The sequence below is a fragment of the Phyllostomus discolor genome, chromosome 13, assembly GCF_004126475.2.
Source record: "Phyllostomus discolor isolate MPI-MPIP mPhyDis1 chromosome 13, mPhyDis1.pri.v3, whole genome shotgun sequence".
Classification (NCBI taxonomy): Eukaryota; Metazoa; Chordata; class Mammalia; order Chiroptera; family Phyllostomidae; genus Phyllostomus; species Phyllostomus discolor.
This window is the reverse complement of record NC_040915.2, coordinates 20,165,180-20,187,173: the sequence shown is the minus strand read 5'-3', so window position 1 is coordinate 20,187,173 and position 21,994 is coordinate 20,165,180. Positions and strand designations below refer to the sequence as shown.

Below are 21,994 nucleotides of genomic sequence, written 5' to 3'. Positions count from 1 at the left end.
ATGAGCGCTGAAGTGCTGATGCCATCTCATAAGCCCCTGCACTCGGCCATGCTGGAAGCTAGTATGTCTCTGGCCTTCTCATTGCTATGAGTCAGTGAACTTCAATTTTTGCTTTTAAGTGAATTTGAGTTAGGTTTCCTGTCACTTTTGAGCAAAAAGGTCACCAAGAGTACAACTTCTCTTGAGCGCTCCCTACTACACATCCCCTGGGGTCCTAGTTCTTTACGCATGTATCTTGTCTCCCCTGTTAGATGCCAGCTCTCCTGACAACAGAAAGCGTGTATGCTGGACTTGACTTGTTCGCTATGTCCTGGCATCGGGCCAGAGACTGGTATCTAGGAAGCGTCTGGGCCATAAAGTATCAAAGCTGTGAGTGTCTGTGGCCATAATTTCTTTTAGGTACTTGAGTGTGTAAATGTGGTCACTAGGCCTCACAGGGAGGGGACTTGTCCAGTGCTGGAGGTCACTAGGAGCTGGGCCCTCTCTCCTGAAAGCTTGGTGTGCTCATCATCTCTCATCTTGATTAAATCCCTTCAACAGCTGCATTATTGACTGTGGACTGGGCCCTGAGCTAAAAGTGGCAGTGAACAAAACGAAGTCCCTGCCCTGGTGAGCACACACATTAAATATCATCACCGGGGCCAGTTACTTACTCCCCTGAGCCTCAGTTTCTGCAGCCTTTAAATGGGGGTAAGTACCTCATAAGGGCAGATACGGGGTTTAATGTGATAATTCATAGACAGCAGTGAGTAAGTACCCAGTACATAATAAAAACTCCATCAGTGGTAGCTAATATTATTATCACCATTGAGAAGTTAATTTGGATAAAATATAATTGCAAATGGTGTTATCCTGGATGAAGGGAAAAAACAGGGTGCTGTGAGGGCCAGTACTGGGGGGCTGGGGGTGGTAAGAGATGGTAAGAGGCCACCTCTGAGGAGAAGGCGGGTCCCAAGACCAGAGAGAGGGAAGGAACATGAGAAGAAGGGAGAAGAGCATCTCAGACAAGGGAAACATGGTGGGAGGGCCCAAGGGTGGGTGAGGTGCTGTTTGTGGCTGAAATGCGGTAGCTGGATGGAAATGAGGGGGGCTGCTATGAGAGATTCAGGCGAGGGCCAGATGGGGCAGTCTGGTGGGCAGCAGAGGCCCAGGAAGCCAGGCAAGGCAGGGGAGAGAGACCCACTTGCTGATGTACTCCCCGGTGAGGATCACGCTGCAGGTCTGGCATTTGAAACAGCTGACGTGCCACTGCTTATCCAGTGCCAGGAGTGACTGGCCGTGCTTGATCTCCTCCTTGCATCCAGCACAGTCTGCAAACACAAGAGGACGCTGCTGAGCAAAGCATCCCGGGCTCCTTGGCCACTGCCACCATCTAAGCCCAAGTCAAGGGCACCTCTCTATGAACACGTTTTCCCACGACACTCCCACCCTGGCACTGGCACCTGTCCACAGCACCCCTGGGTGAGAGACAAGCCCCCGGAGCCCTGGCCTCTCTACAGTAGTATGAGGGTTCCTCCAGAAAGTTCCCTGCTTGTCATCCTGACCTCTGTTCATCCAAGGAGGACCCTGCGCTACTTCTGGCCTGCTCTTATGTAGCTAACCAAGCTCCTGCTGCTGCCCGGGACCTGGGGCCCTGCAGCACCTGCAGCACCTGCAGCACCTGGGAGCCTGCACACGCGCAGCAGCGAGGGCCCACCCAGACCTGCTGCCTCTTGTCAAGATCTCAGTTCACAATGAAGTCTGAGAAGCACTGCTCCAGGAGACAAGCTTAGCATCTTTTTTTCCTCTTCCTTAGGCTGGATGCTCAATGGCAAGGACTCTGTCTAAGTTTTGTGGTTCAATCTATTCTCTTGCCTAGCACCATGCTCAGCATGAGGATAAATGAGTGGGGCTTATAGTACCCAGGCAAAGGATAGAATTTACCATGTTCGCCCCTCTCCCATGTACTTCCAAATAGCATACATTTGTCTGCCCAAGCGGGAAAGGTGAAAAAGTCCGATGAGACTGACCCAAAACAAACAGGTGCCCTTATTCTTCGTTCCCATCACCCTGGAACGTGTACTGGGGCCAAAGAATGTGAAGAGCCCAGTGGCTGTCTGTTGGTCAACCAATGTCTGGGAAGGGGCAGGAAATGGAGCCAGCATCCAGGGTACTTGGGAGATGCTGGAAATCAGGGCCTAGCCAATCAGATGGTCTACTCTGGAGGAAGAAAGGGTCATGGGGCAAAGTTTACCAGAGGACAAGCCTCCCTTTTGGTGCCACAAGACAAGAGCGTGCTTCGGAGCAGCGGGGAGAAGGACTGCACACCACATTGGGAGAGCCTGGCTGGAAGCCTCACATCCAGCTGGGAGCCAGCCTGGGAGAGAGGGTGATGAGTCGGCGTGTCCAGGAAGCGGGGGTGTGCCGCTGCAGGCTGCGGGTCGGTCTGGCCCTGATGAAGTGGTGGGTGAGGCAGCTCCCACAGCACCTGCCTTTTGGCCACTTAGCCCCTTTCTAACGTTTCTTAGAGGGACCATCTTCAGTTGCAAAAGGCTTCAAGTCCCAGGCTTTCAGAGGGGGGCTGGAAAAATATTTGGGGTTTATTTGTTTTTCTTCCTTTTCTCCTGGGATAAATCTACTCCTCAATCCCCATTCCAGTAATTGCAGGTTTCAGAATGTAAGAGTTTAGAGAGGTTAGGCACCCCTTCTCCTTTTAAGGACACGCAGGAGTCTGAAGTGACTTGCCCACACTTGGCGTAGAGGAACCTGAGGGTTCAGGTGTCTGGTCTAGCTTTCTAGGCCACAAATACTGTACCTTGTCTCCAGAGGCTCCTCAATAGGGTAAATAATTCCATAGGGGCTCAGAGTTCACAGCCATTTGGTCTCAGTTTCACCCAGTGCAGGAATCTACAGAATTCTTGACAGGTGGGCACCACCCTCTGCTTAGTCACGTCCACGGAAGGGCAGCTCAGCTCTTTCGAGAAAGTCTACTTTGCCTCTGGACAAGCAAGATGGTCAGGACCACCTTCTTCATATGGAGCTGAGACCCAACTCCTTGTGACACCCTCTATTTCATGACCAAGAGTAAGCTACCTCTTTCCCCACATGACATTTCCTTCAAATATTTAAAGACAACTATAATTCCTCTCTTATTCTCCATTTCTCACACTTCACTTTTCCTTGCTTGAAATGGCCATCCACTCATCAATTCACTGGTGGATCCCATGGATGTAGGCATGTTGTTGGCTGATAAGACAATTCTCTCCCTCTCCAAAAAAAAGAACTTGTTTGAAGAGCTCCATCATTTCATGGCCACATTCTAGCAACGAGTCCCACCTCTCTAAGTTGTAGAGATCTATCTGGGATGAACTGAGCACCTCAAGGTAAAATTTAGGAGGAAGCACAGTGTAGTGGTTAGAGGTTGGGTTGAGAGTTTAGACTGAGGGGTTCACAGGCAGAGGGGGGAATCCCAGCTCCCGTACTTGCTAATAGTTGTGTGACCGCTAGGCCCAGCTTCCTCACCTGAGTGTTTTCCTTGTAACACTGGTGTGAAGGCGAGCTGAAACCAGGCCTGTAAGGACTGAGCACAGTGCGTGGACAAATGTGCCCAGTATGCGGCTGCTCTCATGATTATTATTCTTCCACGTCCTCATGTCTGTAAGCCAGAGTGTCTGCCTTCTCCAACCTCTGACCTGGGGCCAGGACCCCTGCTGCAGAGAAGGCCCGCGGACCCTGCTGAGAACTCTGGGGCAGCTCTTCCACGCAGTTTTTCTTTTCATGTCAAGCTATCTGTTCTCCATTGTCTGGCTTCCTATTTATCAGAACCTCTCCCCCCTTTTCTTTTTCCCTTCACTCTTGGCCATGGGCGGAGCCCCAGGCACCCCATCCAGGAGCCCACAAGTCTCGTGTCATCACCACACCCTCTCCCTGGCTGGTTTCTGCAGAGTCAGCTGTCCACCCCTCAGATGTTAACTCAGTACTCCAAATTACAGCCTCCGGCCGGCAGAAGGTGTGATGCCGCCACCTGCTCCTCCCAAATCCCTCCGTTTATTGAGGTCTCTAAAGACCCCAGCCAGCCATTTTTAGTTTTTTTTTATTACTTCATTCATTTCACTTAGATCAGCAAAAATGATTGGGTGATGTGAGTCATAGCAAGCTCCCTACCTTGTTTGAGGCAACAGATCCAGGGGCAGACCCCTTCCCAGTCACAAATCGTGTCTTTGGTCAAGGTGTTAAGGGAATAGGCTCCAGGGCCAACTGCCTGGGCTCTCCTCCCAGTTTCGTTACTTACTGTCTGTGTGACTTTGGGCAAGTTACTTATGCTCTTTGAGTCTCATTTTTGTCATCTGTAAAACAATTACTCTTATTTCCCTCATAGAGTTGTAATGGTTAAGTGAGATGTTATATGTAGAAAACTTAGTGCATTGTCTGATAATAGTAACAGTTGATCAGCGTTAACAGTGGGGATGGTGGTATTGGTGGTGATGTTGGTGGTTGTGCTGGTGTTGGTGATGTTGGCAGTGGTGGTGGTGATGGTGATGCTGCTATTGCTGCCGATTTTTCTCAGTAAGATCTGTGCAGGGCCCGACATGAATAACAGCCCACTGATGTGAGCAGTGGTGATGCCGTTCATGATGGTGTCAGTGATGGTGGCGATGGTACTGATGGTTACAGCAGTGATGTGGTGGTGGCTGTGGTGGATCAGGATGGCTGTGATAGTGTTGGTGGTGATGGTGGTGATGGTGGTGATGGTGGTGGTGATGCTGCTACCGTTGCTGATTCTTGTCAGTGAAGTCTATGGAAAGTTACACGATTTTTTCCCTTAACAGTTCCTGAGTATTCTTCTTAACCACTTTTGAGTAGATACTACTCCTGCTTTCCCAGAAAGTCTTTATTCACTTTCCAGAGAGAAGACTTCACATTCCTGTACATCAAAAATATACCATTTTTTCTCCTTTTTCCTTTCCTGTGATACACTCCTCATCTAAGCACTGTCTAGAATCTGATTTTTGTTCCCTCTGTCCTTTGGGAACTCAGCAGACCTCCCAACATGCCCTCTAGTGATGTGCAGCATGGACCGTGACAACTTTCGGGCAGAAAACATTTCTGCGAAGTATGTGCTCAGTAGATCCACAAATTGATGTTTTGACTTGGTGAGTAACAAGATGAGCCATGGTCCTGGGTACTCCTCCCAGGGTAGTGCCCATGGGCTCCCTTGTTTCCCACTATTCGTTCTCCTTCACCTTCCTCTGCCCCTGATTTGCAGAATTACGGTGGAGGCAGAGTAGCCAGCCTCTGATGGAGCACACTCTCACATACGAGGCTCCCACCTCAGCTGGGGCATCTCCCACCTGCCTGGAATCTGATGCACACAGCACACACAACACAAGCTGAGAGAAATAACAACAGACTCGGGAATCTTCTCCTCAGTTCTCCTTGACATGCTTCTAGATTAAACCTCTAAGTCAACAGCATACCTCATTTTATATTTAGAGAGCATCTTACACACTGTGATGTATGTTAGTCTGATTCCTGTATACTAATACATTTGCTTTCTACAAAGATGAGCCTCGGGGAGGCTCCATAACTGCTTTGCATCTCCCAGAAGGTTGGCAGGCCCCTGACTCCCAGCTTCCATCCGCTGCCTCACAAGCGGTTCCATTGGTCTCTAGGCACCTCAGCAGCATCAGTCACGGGGCTGTGGTCCTGCCTCCCAGCATCCTGGCTTTGCTGTCATTCTGCACGATGCTTTCAAGTAGTTAAGAAACATAACAGTGTGTGCACTCAGCCCTTGAAATGAAAACCTGCTCAGAGCAGCACCTGCTTTGAGCATCACCAAGGACATCAGAGGAAGGGCTGGCCATATGGATCCGATCTGACTGAGAAGAAGGAAGGGCGGGGCCGGGGGCCTTCCCACGGTCTTTCTCCCCAGCTCACAACACTGGGGGGGACTCCAGTGGGGCCCCCCGGAGCCAGCCCTGCTGCCACAGGGTGTTCTATGCCCACCCACCGCAGCAGGAGGCAGCTCCAGCATGTTGACTCTGCTGGTGCTGCGTGGCTGACAGCCCCCTGCGCCGACACAGTGATGCAGCATGGGAGGCTAATGGGTTTTCATCGATTCTGCTGACAAGGCCAACGAATATCATGTAACATGGAAGAACCCTGGAGCTGAGCGTGGTTTACTGATGCTGGGGGCCGGGGCCGTGTGTATGTGTGTGTGTGTGTGTGTGCACGTGTGTGTGCATGGGCGCATGCCGTCAGCAGCCTGACAAGTGCCTGGGAACCGTGATTTAGACATCTTACTGCCAGACACACTTGAATGGAATGGACATTCCACAAATTAGAATGGCTGTTCCAAGGCACACTCCTGATCCTCAGTTTTCCCCCAAATCTCTGGTTCAGTGACAAAACATAACGTTTACCAGTGTGGCAGATGTCTCCCTAATCCCGAGATGGTGACTCTGAATCTTAGGAACAGGGAATGAATTGCCCAGGAAGCGTGTTAAGAATGAAGATTTCTAGGTTCTTTCCTATAAGTTCAAGGTGGGCCTGGAAATCTGTGTCCTTACCAGTTCTGCAGTGAAGCTGATGCAGTGATCCACAGAACCTGCTCTAAGAGACGCTAGCACAGCCCTTGTGGTTTGCTCCCATATTTTCTCTTTTGTAAGACATGTCTGAGCATTCTTTTTTAGTGGATTTTATAAAAATGGAGAACGGCTGGTGGCAAACACTTGGTCAGCTCTGATGGGGTGCCCTTGGGCACGTGGATCCAAAGGGGAGATAAGATCAGGGGCCCAGCTTGGCGCAGAAAAGCCCCACCCAGTGGCACAGGCCATCACTGTTTATAGTCAGGCAGCTGCTCTCCCTGAATTTGTGCTTAGGGAAGCTTGTCAGTCTGGGCTGCATGCCAACTGGGTCATGATTCAGAAGTCCTCCAGGGTGGGAACGTCCCCCACTTCCCTCCAGCCCTGCAGAAGCCGTGGACGGAGCTGGGAGAGGGAGCCCTGGGAGGCAGTGCCCACAGACAGGGAGGTGCCCAGGGGGAGGACTCACGGCTTGGTCCTCGGATCTTGATGGGCTTACTGCTGGTCATGGACTGGGAGCACGTCTGACACACACATTCCTTCCCGCTGAAGGTCACTTTGTCTCCGATGGGGAAAGGCTTCCTGCAAGGAGACGGGGGACAAATTCAATACCTCTTCTCAGGAGGGGCTCTGTGCCCACCACTGGTGACCTGATGACACACATGCTCACCGCACCAGATAAAGTGAAGTGCCATCATAGGCCAAGCTGACTGACCACCCAGTTAGGGCCAGGACCAGGACCAGAGGCCCGCCTGGGCTGTTTGCATGGTTTTAATGCTGGGAGAATCATGGCACTTCGTCGAGCTTACATTTTTCCTCAGTAGAACAAAGTGGTTAGTGGTTCCTCGTAGAGCCGTTCCTTCTCCCTAGAAGGACTTTTTCTATTCCAACCTGATTTATCCATGTATGTCTAAGACAACTCATTCAATACTCGAACTTCCCACTATCCAGGAAGTTTAGAAGTCGTCCGTTAACCTCTCCCTCCCCTCCTGTGCCTCTGTGCTGTTTGAGTTCCACAGCTCAGAGGTCTCCAGCTCATACGTGGCCTGCCTCCCTAACTAAGTAGAACTGCGTTCAGAATCCCCACACTGTCGGTCCCATCGCTCAGCTGCTCTTGCACATGAAGTTTGGGATGCCTGTGATACATACAGACTCTGAGCACAACCCGATGTGAGCTGCCAGTAGCTCTACTGCCCCTGTCTTAGCAACGTGGGCCAACGGAGGGTGTGCTGGGGGGCAGGAGTCAGGGCAGTGTTTGCCTCATAGTTCAGGCACTGACTCATGATAAAAGGACCTGGCATGACCTTGGGGAGGCACTGAATCTCTCTGGGGCTTGACAGAATTTTATACTTTATGGACCCTACTGTGCTAACCTCTGGTGAATCTGCGAATCCAGGATGCAGGGCTCAGGTTTTAGGAGGTGGATGAATGAATGAATGAATGAATGAATTCCACTTCTTACACACTGTGCTGTTGGGCTCAGTCAGAAACTCTAATTGATAACTAACAGGTGGTTATTTTATGGGGAGAGTAATTAATCTATAAATTCCCTGTCCATTTAAAAATACATATTATATATATTCCAATCATGTTTTGCTTAGGACTTATCACTTAACCAGAGCAGTACATTAAACTTTAACATATTTGTGGGCAGGGTTGAGGTTTTGTTTATTTTTTTATCTCCTTAATGTGGTACTTGGCATACAGTGGACCCTTAATGTACATTAGGTAAGTTATCAAGTGAGTGGGATGCTGAGGGTGGGAAGGAGGGAAGGGTTGAGCTGTCCTTCACCTATCAGATACTTTGAGAGGCTAGATGATTATCATTATGATAATGAAAAGAATAATAAACGCAGACACAATCATGTCCCAGTCATTGAGCTAAGATCTTTGCCTGCATCATCTCATTGATCTTCATGAAAATCCAATGAGGTTGGGATGGTTTTGATGCCCATTTTACTGATGAAAAAGCTGAGGCTTAGGGAGGTGGGGTCACTTGCCAGGGTCATGGAGGAAGGCTATAAATAGATATTCCCATAGGACACATGGCTGAGGTGTGGGAGCCTGAGCCAGAGGTGTGGTTTCCAGACTGAGTACTGAGAGGCCAGGCTGCTCAGTGGTTCCTTTGGGCCTTTTGCTGGGAGACGGGAGGCTGAGTGTGGGGCTCAGGTCCTCACTATGCCTTCACTGCAGGACAAACTGGTGTTTTACATTAGATCACATTTGACAGAAAGGGTTCAGCTGTTAAAAGGTTTGAAAACCACTGGCCTGTTGGATCCTTCTGCCCCTGAGATTCTAGATATCCAAGTGTCCAGCATAAAGCCCTGGAAGCCCCAGAACTGTCTGGGGAAGACCATTTCTTCCCTCCCCTGGGGTTTGAGGCAGAGGACCCCGCTTGGCTGCCCACCCACTCACCTGCACAAGCTGCACACGAAGCACTTGGGGTGGTAGGTACGGCCCAGGGCGGAGATGACCTCACCCGTGATGAAGTCCCGGCAGCTGTCGCAGCGGGTGCCATAAAGTTGCTGGTAGTCCTGGGTGCAGATGTACTCCTGGTTCTTAAAGAAGAAGCCAGACTGGGCCAGGCCACAGCCACACACTGGAGGAAACGAGGAGGGAAACAAGAGCAGGCTGAGTCCAGGGTTGGTTTGCAAGCATGAGGTTCTTGTTGGATCAAGGTCAGTGTCTCCCTTGGTCACAAGTGGCCAGAGAATGGTGGCACATCAGACTCATGGGTCTTTGGGACCAATGTTCCTTAAAGTGTGGCCTGAAGACTACTTGCATCAGTATTGCTTGGTGGGCTTCTTAAAATGCAGATACCTGGGCCTAAATCAGACCCCTGGGGGCTGGGGCCTGTGCATCTGCATTTTAACATACTCCCCAGCTTATTCTGATGCACACTGACTGAGACCACTGATGTTGTACAGTTCTCTTAATACCTGGATGAAAATTTAAGGCCAGATGGCTCACACTATGCGACATGGCCGGTGGTATCATGAATTGGATAAAGAATCATTCAGTTAAAAATTCCCTGGGCACTTCTTACAGGCATGACTCTGTGCTAGGTGAAGGGCAGTATGGGGACCATGTACCCAGAATCCGAAACTGGACTCAATTTAAAATGGCAAGGGGGTGGATGATTAGAAGATTATAATCTGTACTTGTCATAGCTACAAAGGGCACATCTGGTTTCAAATACAAATGACAAAACACAATCCCCAAACTGAGAAGCACTAATAATGTATGTTGAGAGAAGACCGTGTTGAACATAAATCAATGGATGACAGGCCATGGGCCGGTGCAGGCAGCAAAGTCCGCAAGTGCGGGGGAGCCCTGTCCTCCCAGGAGGGATCACGAGAGGCTACTTGGAGGTGGCAGCATTTGAGTTGAACTTTGAAGGAACAGAGTAAGCTAAAGCAGGGAGGCAGGAAGTTAGAAATGATTTTTGTGTGGAGATAGGGCTGGGGCAGGGGTGGTGATTTTAGGGAATGGAGGGCAGTAAATACAGGAAAATATTGCCAGGCCAGCTGAAGGAGGGCCCAGGTCTAGCTGAAGAAGTTCAGGCTCTGTGGGATACTGGGAAGCCATGATTGGTTTTCCACCCAGGTTTTAAAAACCTTAAAAAATCATTAAAAAAACTTAGACATATATAAAAGTAGAGAGAAGATTATAATGATTCTTCATCATTTAGTTGCAAAAATGATCAACTGCCTTGACTGCTTTTGAATAGAGAGGCAATGTGATTATGAGGTATTTCATTAGGTCTTTTGGGATATCCTTGGTGGACAATGTGAAGATGTATAGGACAGATGATAGAAGAGCAGGTGGATATAATCATAGGTGTCTGAAGAACCGAATCATGTGTGACTCTATTCCCCCGAAGGGCTTAGAAGTGTGGGAAATGAGATTTCCTCCTGAGAGTGGAGTTATGAAATCAGCACATCAGGAGCAGAGCAGAGGGAGGCAAAGTTCCTCTCAAGAGACTGAATGGCTCTCACGGCCAGCAGAACTGCTGAGTGTATTGATCTGGCAGCTAGAGCGAGGAGGGGCCAGCCAGGAAGGGGCTGGTCAACAATCAAAGGATGGCCACTGGAGAGCCCGTTGGAATGAATCTGTGCCTGGCTCTCTTTTCTGAGTGCACTCACCAAGCGGCTGTCTGATAGTTTGACTTTCTACATGGATTGCCTTGGGAGAGAAGCAGCTGGTTAAAGCAACATGCACTAGTACAATGGAGAGTTACAGCTCTTGTTTCCATCCATAAACAGGCATTCTGGTTTTCTGCATTGGTTTCCTAATGACTTTGTTAGCACGAGTTGGCTTTCTTGAGCGTGATTAATGGTGGGGAAACCAATGAGACAGAGTTTCCAAGCCTGTAACTGTGAGGATCTGGCCTGGAAAGGGTGACATCATGCCAGTAAATACCACCTCATCTTGGATAAGGAAAGCTGTTCTGCAAAAGCAGCCAGGTTAAAATGGAAGGGACTTCCAGGTGGTTGCCAGAAATCTTTTGCAAGTGTTTGTTCACCTTGCCGGCTAGAGGAAGGCTTAAAGGGCCAGGGTGAGTGAGGAGGAGGGCAGCCCCAGATGTCACAGTACCGGGGGACCACGCAGCACAGCAAGAGACATGGTGGTCTGGGAGTCAGCCCATCTGGGCTTTGGTCTTATCACTGCCACTAACTCTCTGGTGACAATGAACTTGGCCTTCTCTTATCTGGGGCCTCTGTTTACTTATATGTAAAATGACCTGAGCTCTTTGACACTACACCCTGTGGGTCTAGGGAGAAGAAGAGCTTCCTTCAGGGCTTACCATGTGCCTCAACATTTTAAGCTCAGTGCAAAGTAGAGCTGAAGGCCCCTGGCGCTCACTGCCACAGAGAAGCAGGGCAAATGGGTGGAAGTAGTGGTAGAGGTGGGAGGTGGGGAAGGGTTCTTCTCCCATCAGCTTCATCAAAATTCCTCACATCAAACAATGCTGGGTCTGGAGGGCAGGCAAGGCCAGGGTACAGGCTGTTCTGAGGTGTGCAGGTGGTGGATCAATTGACTTCATGGCTGTGGAATTAGTTAGGTCATGGCCTACGACCTCATTGGAAACAGTGCCTGTTTTTTCCCTTCTTTTCTCTCCTTTGTTTCCCCTGCCAACTCCACCCCCAGAGCCACCTCTCCCCGTGGAAACCAGGAGGCCACAAGAAAACCTGGAACAGTCAGTTCCTCCTTTTCCCCCAAGGAGCTAAAGGAGGAAGTTTTTGGTAGAAAGGATGTTAAGATTGATAAGAGTCTCAGAGGCTCCTGGAAATACTTTACAGTGGGGACCATGGGGATGGAAGGCAAGCTGGCCCCATGACAGATGTCTCTGAGGCTGAACAGAACCCTGTATCCAAGTAATAGGAAAGGCCACAGAGAGAGTCTGCCATGCGGAAATGAGGTAGAACCAACACACCCAGGAAGGTCATTGTTATTTTGTGAGTCAAAAACATAAAGTCTACTAATTTAAAAGAAAAGCAGGTCATATGGTTTGACACTAGGACAGAATGTGAAAAGTTGTACGTGCTCTGAGGAAATCCAGAATGAGTGCTCACTGTAAATACAGCGCCTACAAGGGGGACCTGCACGCAGTCCTAGCGTGTTTCAGTGGAAAATGGACTGTCCTGCAGGTCACTGGACTCTGCCCATGTTCCTATCCTACCACTCAGGTGCTGTGTGACTTTGAAAAAGTTGCCTTGTCTCTCTGGACCGGAGTTGCCTCATTTGTAAAATGAAGGGGCTAGATGGTAACTGAGGACACATCCAGATCTGAGAGTCCAGGATTGTTATAGAATTCTGTTCATGTTCAACTTTGCAAACAAGACTGAGTTTTATGAAATTTCAAAATCTAAGCATTAGAAGGGCACCTGAGGGTGATATAGCTTAGTATTTTAAATATTTAAATTGTGAACTATGTTATGCATGCAGAAAATGCATAAAATATGTATGTACAGTTTAAAGAAGAATAATAAAATACACTCTCAGGTGTCCACTGTCAAGTTTACCAAATAGAACATTACTAGCACCTTGGAAGCCCGTTTGCCTCTCCCTAAAGTAGCCCCTTCCCTCACTGTCCCAAACTGTGAGTTGTCATAACTTTGCTTTTCTTTAGACTTTTACCACCTGCGATGCATCTACAAACAATTTAGGGTGGATTATGAGTGGACACTTTGATACAAGTTTTATTGTCCTCTACCCAGTGCCAGAGTTGATACAGGAGTGTTTCAGTGGTGTCTCCTTCCCCAGAGCCAGTTTATTTCTCACCCATCTATACTTTGGGAGTGAGGCTTTTTAAGGGGAAATCTCAGGCCTCCTGTTAGAGTCCCACTTTGGCCAGGATCTCCACGATCCACAGAGCTATTAAGGTAAAAGCTCAAGGTCTTCAAGGTTTAGCATAAACCATGACAATTAAAGCTGGCATTGGCAGTCACAGTGGGATTTCTGCTTTTGCTTTTGATTTTCATCTCTTCAGATTCCTTCCTTTAATTTCAGCACAGTGGTATGTATTAGAAGAGTTGTAAAAGACATTCATAGACATTTTGGATTTTTCAAATGAGCAGGTTATTTAGGGTAACTAATCCCTGGAACAAAATCCCCTCATTTGTTTTATCTCTAACTAAGCAAGTTGACATTGAAAATAATAGTCTCTTTTTTCCCTCCTCAAAATCCTTATTAAAAGAGATTCTACCACCTCCCTATGATAGGCCATAAAAATGGCCAAATTCTCCCCTTCTCTGCACTTGCACCCTTTAAAATCTGGTGCTGCAGACCCTCCCAGAAAAGGCACTTTATTTCTCTGTGATTGTGAATCTGGGTTGGCCACTTGACTTATTTTGGACAATAGGATGTGAACAAGCTGAGTCTTGAGAAGGTCTTGCTTATGCATTTGAATTCTGAGACCACCATGCAAAGGCGTCCAAGCAGCCTGCTGGAGGGTGAAAAGCCATCTGGAGCCACTCAGGTCAACAGCCTGCGAGCCACAGCCAGCTGGCCCTCCATGTTATCATGATGAGGCAGGGAGAGGCAAGCAGAGCCAGCTCTGACAAGGAGAACTGCCCAGTTAACCCATAGAATCATGAGCTCAAAGATTGTTTTGAATTATTGAATCCTGGCATAAATAAAAGGTAGTAAATATACTCCCTTAAGACTAAAATTGCAGACTTCTGGTCAAGATGGAGGTGTAGGTAGACACACTCTGCCTCCTCAAACAACCAAAACAAGGACAACAACAATTTAAAAACAAAAAACAACCAGAACTGACAGAAAATCGATCTGTATGGAAGTCTGACAACCAAGGAGTTAAAGAAGACACATTCATCCAGACCGGTAGGAGGGGTGGAGATGGGTGCACGGAGTGGACTTATGGTAAGGTGGTGGCTAGAGGACCAGGGTGGGCAAGGCGTGGCTGGCAGACCCAACACCAGATTGTGGAGCTGGGCATGCAAGGCTGCAGCTGGCTGGCAAGGCTATAGCAGCGGCTGGTGGAGCAGGTGGTCCCACATTCGAGAGCAGATAAACTGGTGGGGGGACAATGGGGGAGTAAGACAGACCTCACAACCCAGAGCTCTAGTACAGGGAAATGAAGCCTCAAACTACTGATTGAAAACACTCATGGTGTTGAGCCAGCAGTGGGAGAAACTTGCAGCCTCACAGGAGAGTTTGTTGGAGAGACCCACAGGGTCCTATAATGCACACAAACCCACCCACCTGGGAGTCAGCACCAGAAGGGCCCAATTTGCTTGTGGGAAGCGGGGAAAGTGACTGAAAGCTGGCAGAGACTGGAGCAAGTGCCATTGTTCCCTCTTAGACCCCTTTCCCACATACAGCATCACAAAGCAGTGATGTGGGTTACCCCTCCCAGGTGAATACCTCAGGCTCTGCTCCTCACTGTGTAACAGGTGCATCAAGACAAAAAAATGGCCCAAATCAAAGAACAAATTAAAGCTCCAGAAAAAATACAACTAAGCAACAAAGAGATAGCCAACCTACCAGATGCACTGGTAATCAGGATGCTCACAGAACTGGTTGAATTTGGTTGCAAATTAGATGAAAAAAATGAAGGCTATGCTGAGTGAAATAAACAAAAATGTACAGGGAACCAATAGTGATAGGAAGGAAACCGGGACTCACATCAATGGTGTGGACCAGAAGGAAGAAAGAAATATCTAACCAGAAAAGAATGAAGAAACAAAGATTCAGAAAAAATGAGGAGAGGCTTAGGAACCTCCAGGACATCCTTAAACATTCCAACACTCTAATTACAGGGGTACCAGAAGGAGAAGAAGAAGAGCAACAAGAGGAAAAGTTATTTGAACAAATAATAAAGGAGAAGTTCCCTAATCTGGCAAAGGAAATAGACTTCCAGGAAGCTCAGAGAGTCCCAAAGAAGTTGGACCCAAGGAGGAACACACCAAGGCACATCATAATTACATTAGCCAAGGTAAAAATGAAGGAGAGAATCCTAGAAGCAGCAAGAGAAAAGGAGACAGTTACCTACAAAGGAGTTCCCATCAGACTGTCAGCTGATTTCTTAAAAGAGACCTTACAGGCAAGAAGGGTCTGGAAAGAAGTATTCCAAGTCATGAAAGACAAGGACCTACATCCAAGAGTGATGTAAAGGACCTACATTCCGGGTGATGTAAAAATGGTCACTCACCAAGATACTCTTGTAGGTTAATTTTCATTAAAGGGTTTTGCAAATTCTCAATGTAAAATTTAAGTCACAGCAATTAAAATATATCCCATATTTGCTTCCACAAACAAATTAGGGAAGCTCAGTGCTGAGTCCAGTTAGATCCCGAGGAAAGAAATTTTTCTCAATGGTGGAGGAAGTCAGTCACAAATTGGATTTTGCTCAATGGCAGAGGAAGTCAATCTCAGATACATGAGGCGTGGCTGGCAGCAGTTACTAAAATGAAAAGATCTGGGGATTTTAATTGACCTTAAATTCAATATACATCAATGGTGTGGAGTGGTTCCCCAGGAAGTATCAGTCACATCAGTGCAGTGCTTGCTGTACTGCAGACCTTGAGTGCTGTGGTCTGCTTTGGGCAGGTCACAGAATGGATCTGGAATTGATCCAGAATGGATCAAGAAAGCTTCTGGAATGAGGATACAAACTGGAATCATTTCAAATGAGCCCCGATTTAAGGACATGCAACATAATGGGGCATGAGGAAGATCTGGCTATCAGTATATGAAGGGCAGAGACAGGGAAAAGCACACCCGAAGTGCTCATCGAACTTCATGAGGACAAAACTAGAACCATCAGGTGGAAGTTACAGATTTGGGGTCAAACCCAGAGGACAGTCCAGCATCAGAATGGCTGCTCTGTGGAATAAGAAGCTTGGAAACGGATTCAAGACAGGGAGGTGGAGAGCCATTTGTCAGGGACACTGAGAAAGGGCCAGAGGTGTCTTCGGGCTCTTTCAGTTGAGTCTCTCTTACTTCCTGCTGCTAGCTAACCCACTTCTTTAGGAATTCTTAGCTCAGTTGTGTCTAGGATTCTAGAATTAGCCACAGGTAAGGTGTAAAGATCAGAGGTAACCCAATCTCCATCTGCTCCCAAATTACAAACCTTACTGAAGTCAAGATGAACCTTCTTTCCTGTTAAACTTAACCTTTGAGGACTGTCACACTGTCATAGAACAGGTGTTCCCCTCAGAGCCATGTCTAATTTTAGGCAGGACAGCTTGCTCTTTCATTCACTCTCAAACTGATTTTTAGGCTTGGGGCAGGATTCTTCAGAGAGGCCTTAGGTAAGCTCGCAGGATTGCCTTTTGCCTTCTGGGTCAGCACTTCCACCCTGGGATCACCAGGCTCCTTTCTTCCATTATCCCAGCACTTCCCGCCCCCTTCCCTCCCTCTTCACAGCACACCACTTAAGGGAGAATTATCATAATGGGCTCAAGGAAAGTCTCTTTCAGTCTTTACAAATAACTCAATTGCCTCTGTTTGTTCTGCCTACCTCTGTGGCATGTCCCTGGGGCGAGGGAGCATGGCCAGGAATCTGAGAAGGGAGCTAGGAAATTGGGCTTCCTACCTTGACAGGTGAAGCATCTGATGTGGAAGTGGTTATTGTGGACACGAACCACTTCCCCTTTGCAGGTGTCTCCGCATCGGTAGCACTGGATGACGTTGGAGCTGCCCCGGGGATTGTAAGGACTCTGCTGATAAGGAACTGCAGAAAGAAATAAAGAGACTCACCATCCAGAAGGCCCTCACTCTTTAAAAAGTCTTCCATAAGACATTATTGTAATCTTAACTTGAAGCAAAAGCAGAAACGATGCAAAGGATTAGCAAAGTACCTTCACTATATCACCACACTGAATACGCCAATCTAAGGCATCATGAGAAGAGGGTGGCGTTAAGATGTGAGTCCCTAAATCTCCTTAGGCGGGCAGAGACTTATGAGTGAGCATACACTTTCCTTGCAATGATAGAGGCCAAATTCAATAGTGATGAAAAAACAGGCAGTAGAGCACTTCAAGGGAAATAATCCAGTAACACCAGTTCTTGGGTGATCTCTGGATCAAGGCCAGGCCCCCGACTTCTCAAAGAGGGTTTGGGTCCTGCAATTGACTTGTGGGTCTCAAAGAACTGGGTGACTGACACTACCTCCAGCGGGCCTTTTTGTTAGGCAAGTTACACCCAATCTCTGCACCCAGTCTTCACACCTAGGAAACGAGTGTGATCAATGGCAGTACCGATTTCCTAGAAAAGGCATAAGGGAGGTGCTCTGGTTGGAAGAAGGTTAGCAAGGGGACTCATCTTAAAGGTGCCTTTGAACAGCACTTTCCATAACATTGAGAAAATGTCAACAGAGGAAGAAGAGGTGGCGGAGATGTGAAGGGGCTGAAGCCACATGGGGTGGCTCAGTGGGCGGCATCTCACTATGTATAAGAGCTCTCCTGGCCCGTTGAGTCTGTTGTGCTCTTGCTTTGACCTTCTCGTGGCTGCTTTTCTGACTCTCCCTTCCCTGAGGTAATACTTTTGCTTGACCATTCTAAAATATGATCATCTGGGATTTAATCGTGGTAGGCACCTGCCTAGAACTAAAAAACCTTAGCATTGGGAGGGACATTGGCAGCTGTGTGGTTCAGCCTCACCATGTGTAAGCTGTTGGGACTATGCCAGTGGCTCACAGGTGAGGAATCACGTTTTCTCTCTTGTAGGCAGACTCCAGTGGCTCCACGGAGAGAATGCCTCTGTGACTCCAATCTCACTCAGAGTGCAAGTAACGGTCCCAGAACTTCTGCTCATACTCTGTTAGGGGAAGGCTCACTATTGTCCTGGCTATAAAGATGACCACCTGATCAAAGGGGAATTGCTGTTTGTTTGTTTATTTGTTCATTTATAGAAAAGCAAAGGCTATTTATTCAGAGCTCTCAATAGCCGGGAGCTGGCCCCTACTGCTGGCATTTTGGTAGAGACTGAAGGACAGGTGGAGGAGTGAGCAAGTTTTCTGGTGGAAAGAGGGAAGGACCCAGGGTTTCCCTGGCTGGCGGCTATGGGCCTGGGGAGTTCTAGGTGGTCAAACACAAGTGGGGTGTCCTGTGTGACTGGTTAGGGGTACACATTTGGCTGTCTCTAGTTGGTCCTAAGTTGAAGCAGAGACAAAAATTAGGTATGAGACCTGGGTGTTTCACTGATTTTTTGACATTCAATATTATTTTATATTAGTTTCAGACATACAGCATAGTGATTAGGCATTTATACAGTTTATGAAGTGATCCTCCTGATACTTCTAGTACCCACCTGGCAATACAAAGTTTACAATATTATTGACTATATTCCTTATGCTGTACTTTGCATCCCCATGACTATTTTGTAACTACTAATCTTTACTTCTTAATCCCTTCATAGTGTCTATCATTTAGACATGTAGACTTACTGGCTAAACTCTCGTATTAAAAGTTACTCTGGACCCACAGGAACCTTGAACTGCAAAGGAACTTAGAGATCACCTGGTTCAGGGGCTCTTGGCCTGGTGTGGTAGTTGTTAAGTCTGTCCACTGAAATTTGAATATGTTATTCTAGGCACATGAAGCATTGCGCACGGTGACTTGCTTGGCAATGACATGTAAACAGCAGTTGTGTGTCACGTCCAATTAAAGCCCTATGCACCAGCACGTGATATGCCATATAGCCTTCCCTGTAGCCCGGCATCCAGTGATACCCAGGGTGGTGTGCAGGACGCATCAGCTTAGATCCCTGACAAGGAATCGGAGTCTAACCCATGATGAACATCTATCATGAGCAAGGAAAAATTTCTAAGATTTTTTTTTTACTGCAGCATATCCTGACTGATACACCTGGGCTTAATACTTCTCTTTAATTAAATATAAAATTTGGTGTTGTGTACATTTTCCTATAGCTTTCTTCAGGTTTTCAAAGATGACCTCTGTGACCGACTTAATCCATCCTCATTTTTTAAAAGACAAGAACAGGAAAGCAGGATTTTCGATTATCTTCCACTTATAGGGGCCTTGAGCCACACATGTGCTGTAGGGCGAAGAGCCACTTCCTTAGCCCTGACTGCTGCTTCTGATACTTCTGATGACTGTGCTGTCTGAGCTGGGAGAATGATATCTGCACAGTCTTTCTCTCACGGGGTTCCTGCCCCTTAGTCAACTCAGTTTTCTTGCCTTAAATTTAAGATAAAAGTTAAATGAGTCATCTAGTTAACTAAATCATGAGTTAACTAAATGGATTAATACACATAAAGCATTTCAAAACATGCTTTAAGTGGTCCACAGGTACCCCGACCATCCTGCCCTTCCCACAGCCCTGAGCAATCCTTCCTGACGCCCCAGAATGTCCACAAGCATTCTCTTTAGTCCTGTCTCCTCTTCTTCTTTTCCTGGTTCCTGCTCAACATCCTTGGAAAATATTTCATTCTCCCTTCTCCCCCCTAATTTGTGAGAAAAATATGTCCCTGTTTATATGGGCGGGGCAGCGATCTTCTATTGCTGAGGGAAACAAAGCTACAAGTCTGAAAGTAAAACAAGAACAAATAGTACACTCGTCATCAGTGATCAGAGCTCTCGAAAGTATCCAAAAGTCTTCCCAGAATCACTCCACAAGTTTTCATCTACCTCTTCTAACTCAACTGTCTTATTGCTCAAGAACCAACTTCCAAGATCAGTTAGATTTTTTCCCTGATTTGATTTTCTGGGGAAATGAATTGTGTTCATGGTCTTCATGTGAGACCACGTTCATGGTCTTCAGTGAAAACTCAGCCCTTGAACCATGCAGATAACAAGGCAAAAGATTAGAGTGAGGGGATGGATTGGGAAAATGGGCTTTCTTGGGCCATTTACTGATGGGGTCCCCGGCCTTGACTTTGTTGCATTGCTCAGGATGAGGGTACTGCTTTGGTGATGCTGACTGCGACTGGAAACCCACAAGCGTCTGATGTGTGTGAAAAGTCCCATGGACAGAAATGCACGCATCGTTGGTGTGAGCTCTTTCACACTGCTGATGGAAGCTGTGATTACACAAGGGCAGCAGCGCAGCAGTGTGAGCGCTCAGCCACCTGAAGACCTTTCCCTCTCCAGACAGCACGGACAGGAACTGTGGGGGTCAGGGGGAGCCATGCTGAGGTATGGCACATCTGCTCCTGCCCGGGAAGCCACCTCATTTCTGGTAAGATTTTATATCCTTGGCTAATTAAATCAGCCACTTAATTTTGTATGTGTAGGTATGTATGGAAGATGTCTTTCTTCCCACCAATCGATAACCTTCCCCCACCCCAAAACACTACAGTTTTATTGTTGATTTTCTGCTGGCTATTATTTCTACTAATTTTTAATCTCAGAAGGTTTTAAGTGATTCATCTCAGAAAGGCATGTGATTTATGACATTTGTCTTATGGGCAAACGTCTTTTGAATTCTAAGTTGACTTACACATGAATTTGCAAACTGCCTCGTGTGTTAGGATCTGCCTGTCCTCTAGAGCAACACCTGATTGAGGGCAGCCACAGGCTCAGAGGACATTAGCTCTGCTCGCCCGTGAAACAATCCATGCAGTGAAACAGTTCAGGCACGTGGATCCTGTGGTGTATTTATAAAACGTGTGCAGGGAATCTCTGGCTTCTGTTACTTGGCCAATAAAGGGCAGCTGGGAGAGACACTCCAGTCACTAGTCTGTGAGCAGTGCTGTCCAATAGGACTTCCCGAGTTATGGAAATGTTCTACATCTATGTTGTCTGGTGTAACAATCCCGTTACTGCTGTGGCCACTGGGCACTTGAAATTTGCCTAGTGTGATTGAGGCACATAATTTTACATTTTATTTAATTTTAATTAATGCAAATTTACACTTAAGAAGCCGCATGTGGCCAGTGGCCACCATAGCAAACACCGAAGCCTTAGAGTTTCGCAGGTGGAGCACCATGCACCGAGAACAGGCGATGAAATTACACCTGCTGGAATTCTATTTGTAGAAAGATAACAAGTACATATTAAATCAGGAATTTAGTAATTTTTTAACCCCTGAAGAGTTTTAAAAAATAATGTGCAGTGGGAACCATTACACAGACATTCCCCCATCCTGAATTTGATGTGGAAACAAGATTCTTAGCAGTGAAATAAATACTGATTGTTTTTTAAATCACAAAATTTTAGGCACTGCAGGACTGAACAATCCTAATCTTTCCAAGAATAAAAGCGAGAAAACCAGTCAGCAATAGCTGTCAGTATAATTCTTTAAGACAGAATATCAGCTGGTCAATGCCTGAGATTAAAAATTAAAGGTCTGAAACACAGTCCTCTTTCACACGCCTATCAAATCTTTAGCATTCTAAAAGCAAATACAGTTTAATTCCATAACTGATTTGCAAGCGAAGCTCTCCCCAAATGCTGCAAAGGTAATTTAAAATTGCCGGAGCACAACAACATATTGGAAGGGGAGGGCGGACGGGCCTCCTGGTGGGTTGAGCAGGAGGCGAGTGCGGCATCCAGTTCCTCCACCTGGTCCTTCCTGCTCTTCCCCCGTCACTCGGTCCTTCATCTCCTGTGTGTCTCTCATGGTAGAGCTGGGGGTGACCTGGGTTCCAGTTCTCTCTCTGCTGTCACCTAGTTTTACAATCCTGGGCAAATCATCAAACTTCTCCTGGCCTCAATTTCCTCTGCAGTCACCGAGGAGCTTGGACACAATGATTTATAAAATTCCCTCCAGTTAAAAATTGATCCTGGCTCTGGAAGTCCTTTCCCTGTGCCTCTTTCTCTCCCTCCACACTCTCTTCTCTCCACTAACTGATCTCACTTTTAAACTAACTGTGTTGTATGTTATCAGATTTATTAGTTACTTTTAAAAGCAGATAATGGCATACTTTCTCTCTCCGAAACAATATGACCTAAGTTACATTCTCTTTACTGATGTGGTGCCTGCACAATACTTTTTCCTCC

General features: G+C 47.2%; 1 protein-coding gene across 8 annotated transcripts in view; it reads right to left on the bottom strand.

Moving 5' to 3' along the window:
* Positions 1-21,994, bottom strand: part of ABLIM3 (actin binding LIM protein family member 3) — a 101,695-nt gene that overhangs the window by 46,585 nt on the left and 33,116 nt on the right. For all 8 annotated transcript variants that reach the window (XM_028527868.2, XM_036014372.1, XM_028527870.2 and 5 more), the window contains 4 exons: positions 16,627-16,764; positions 8,979-9,162; positions 7,033-7,145; positions 1,184-1,310 (listed from right to left, as the gene is read on the bottom strand). In XM_028527868.2, coding sequence (XP_028383669.1) covers positions 1,184-1,310; positions 7,033-7,145; positions 8,979-9,162; positions 16,627-16,764 — 562 coding nt within the window. The remainder of the gene's footprint in view (positions 1-1,183; positions 1,311-7,032; positions 7,146-8,978; positions 9,163-16,626; positions 16,765-21,994) is intronic.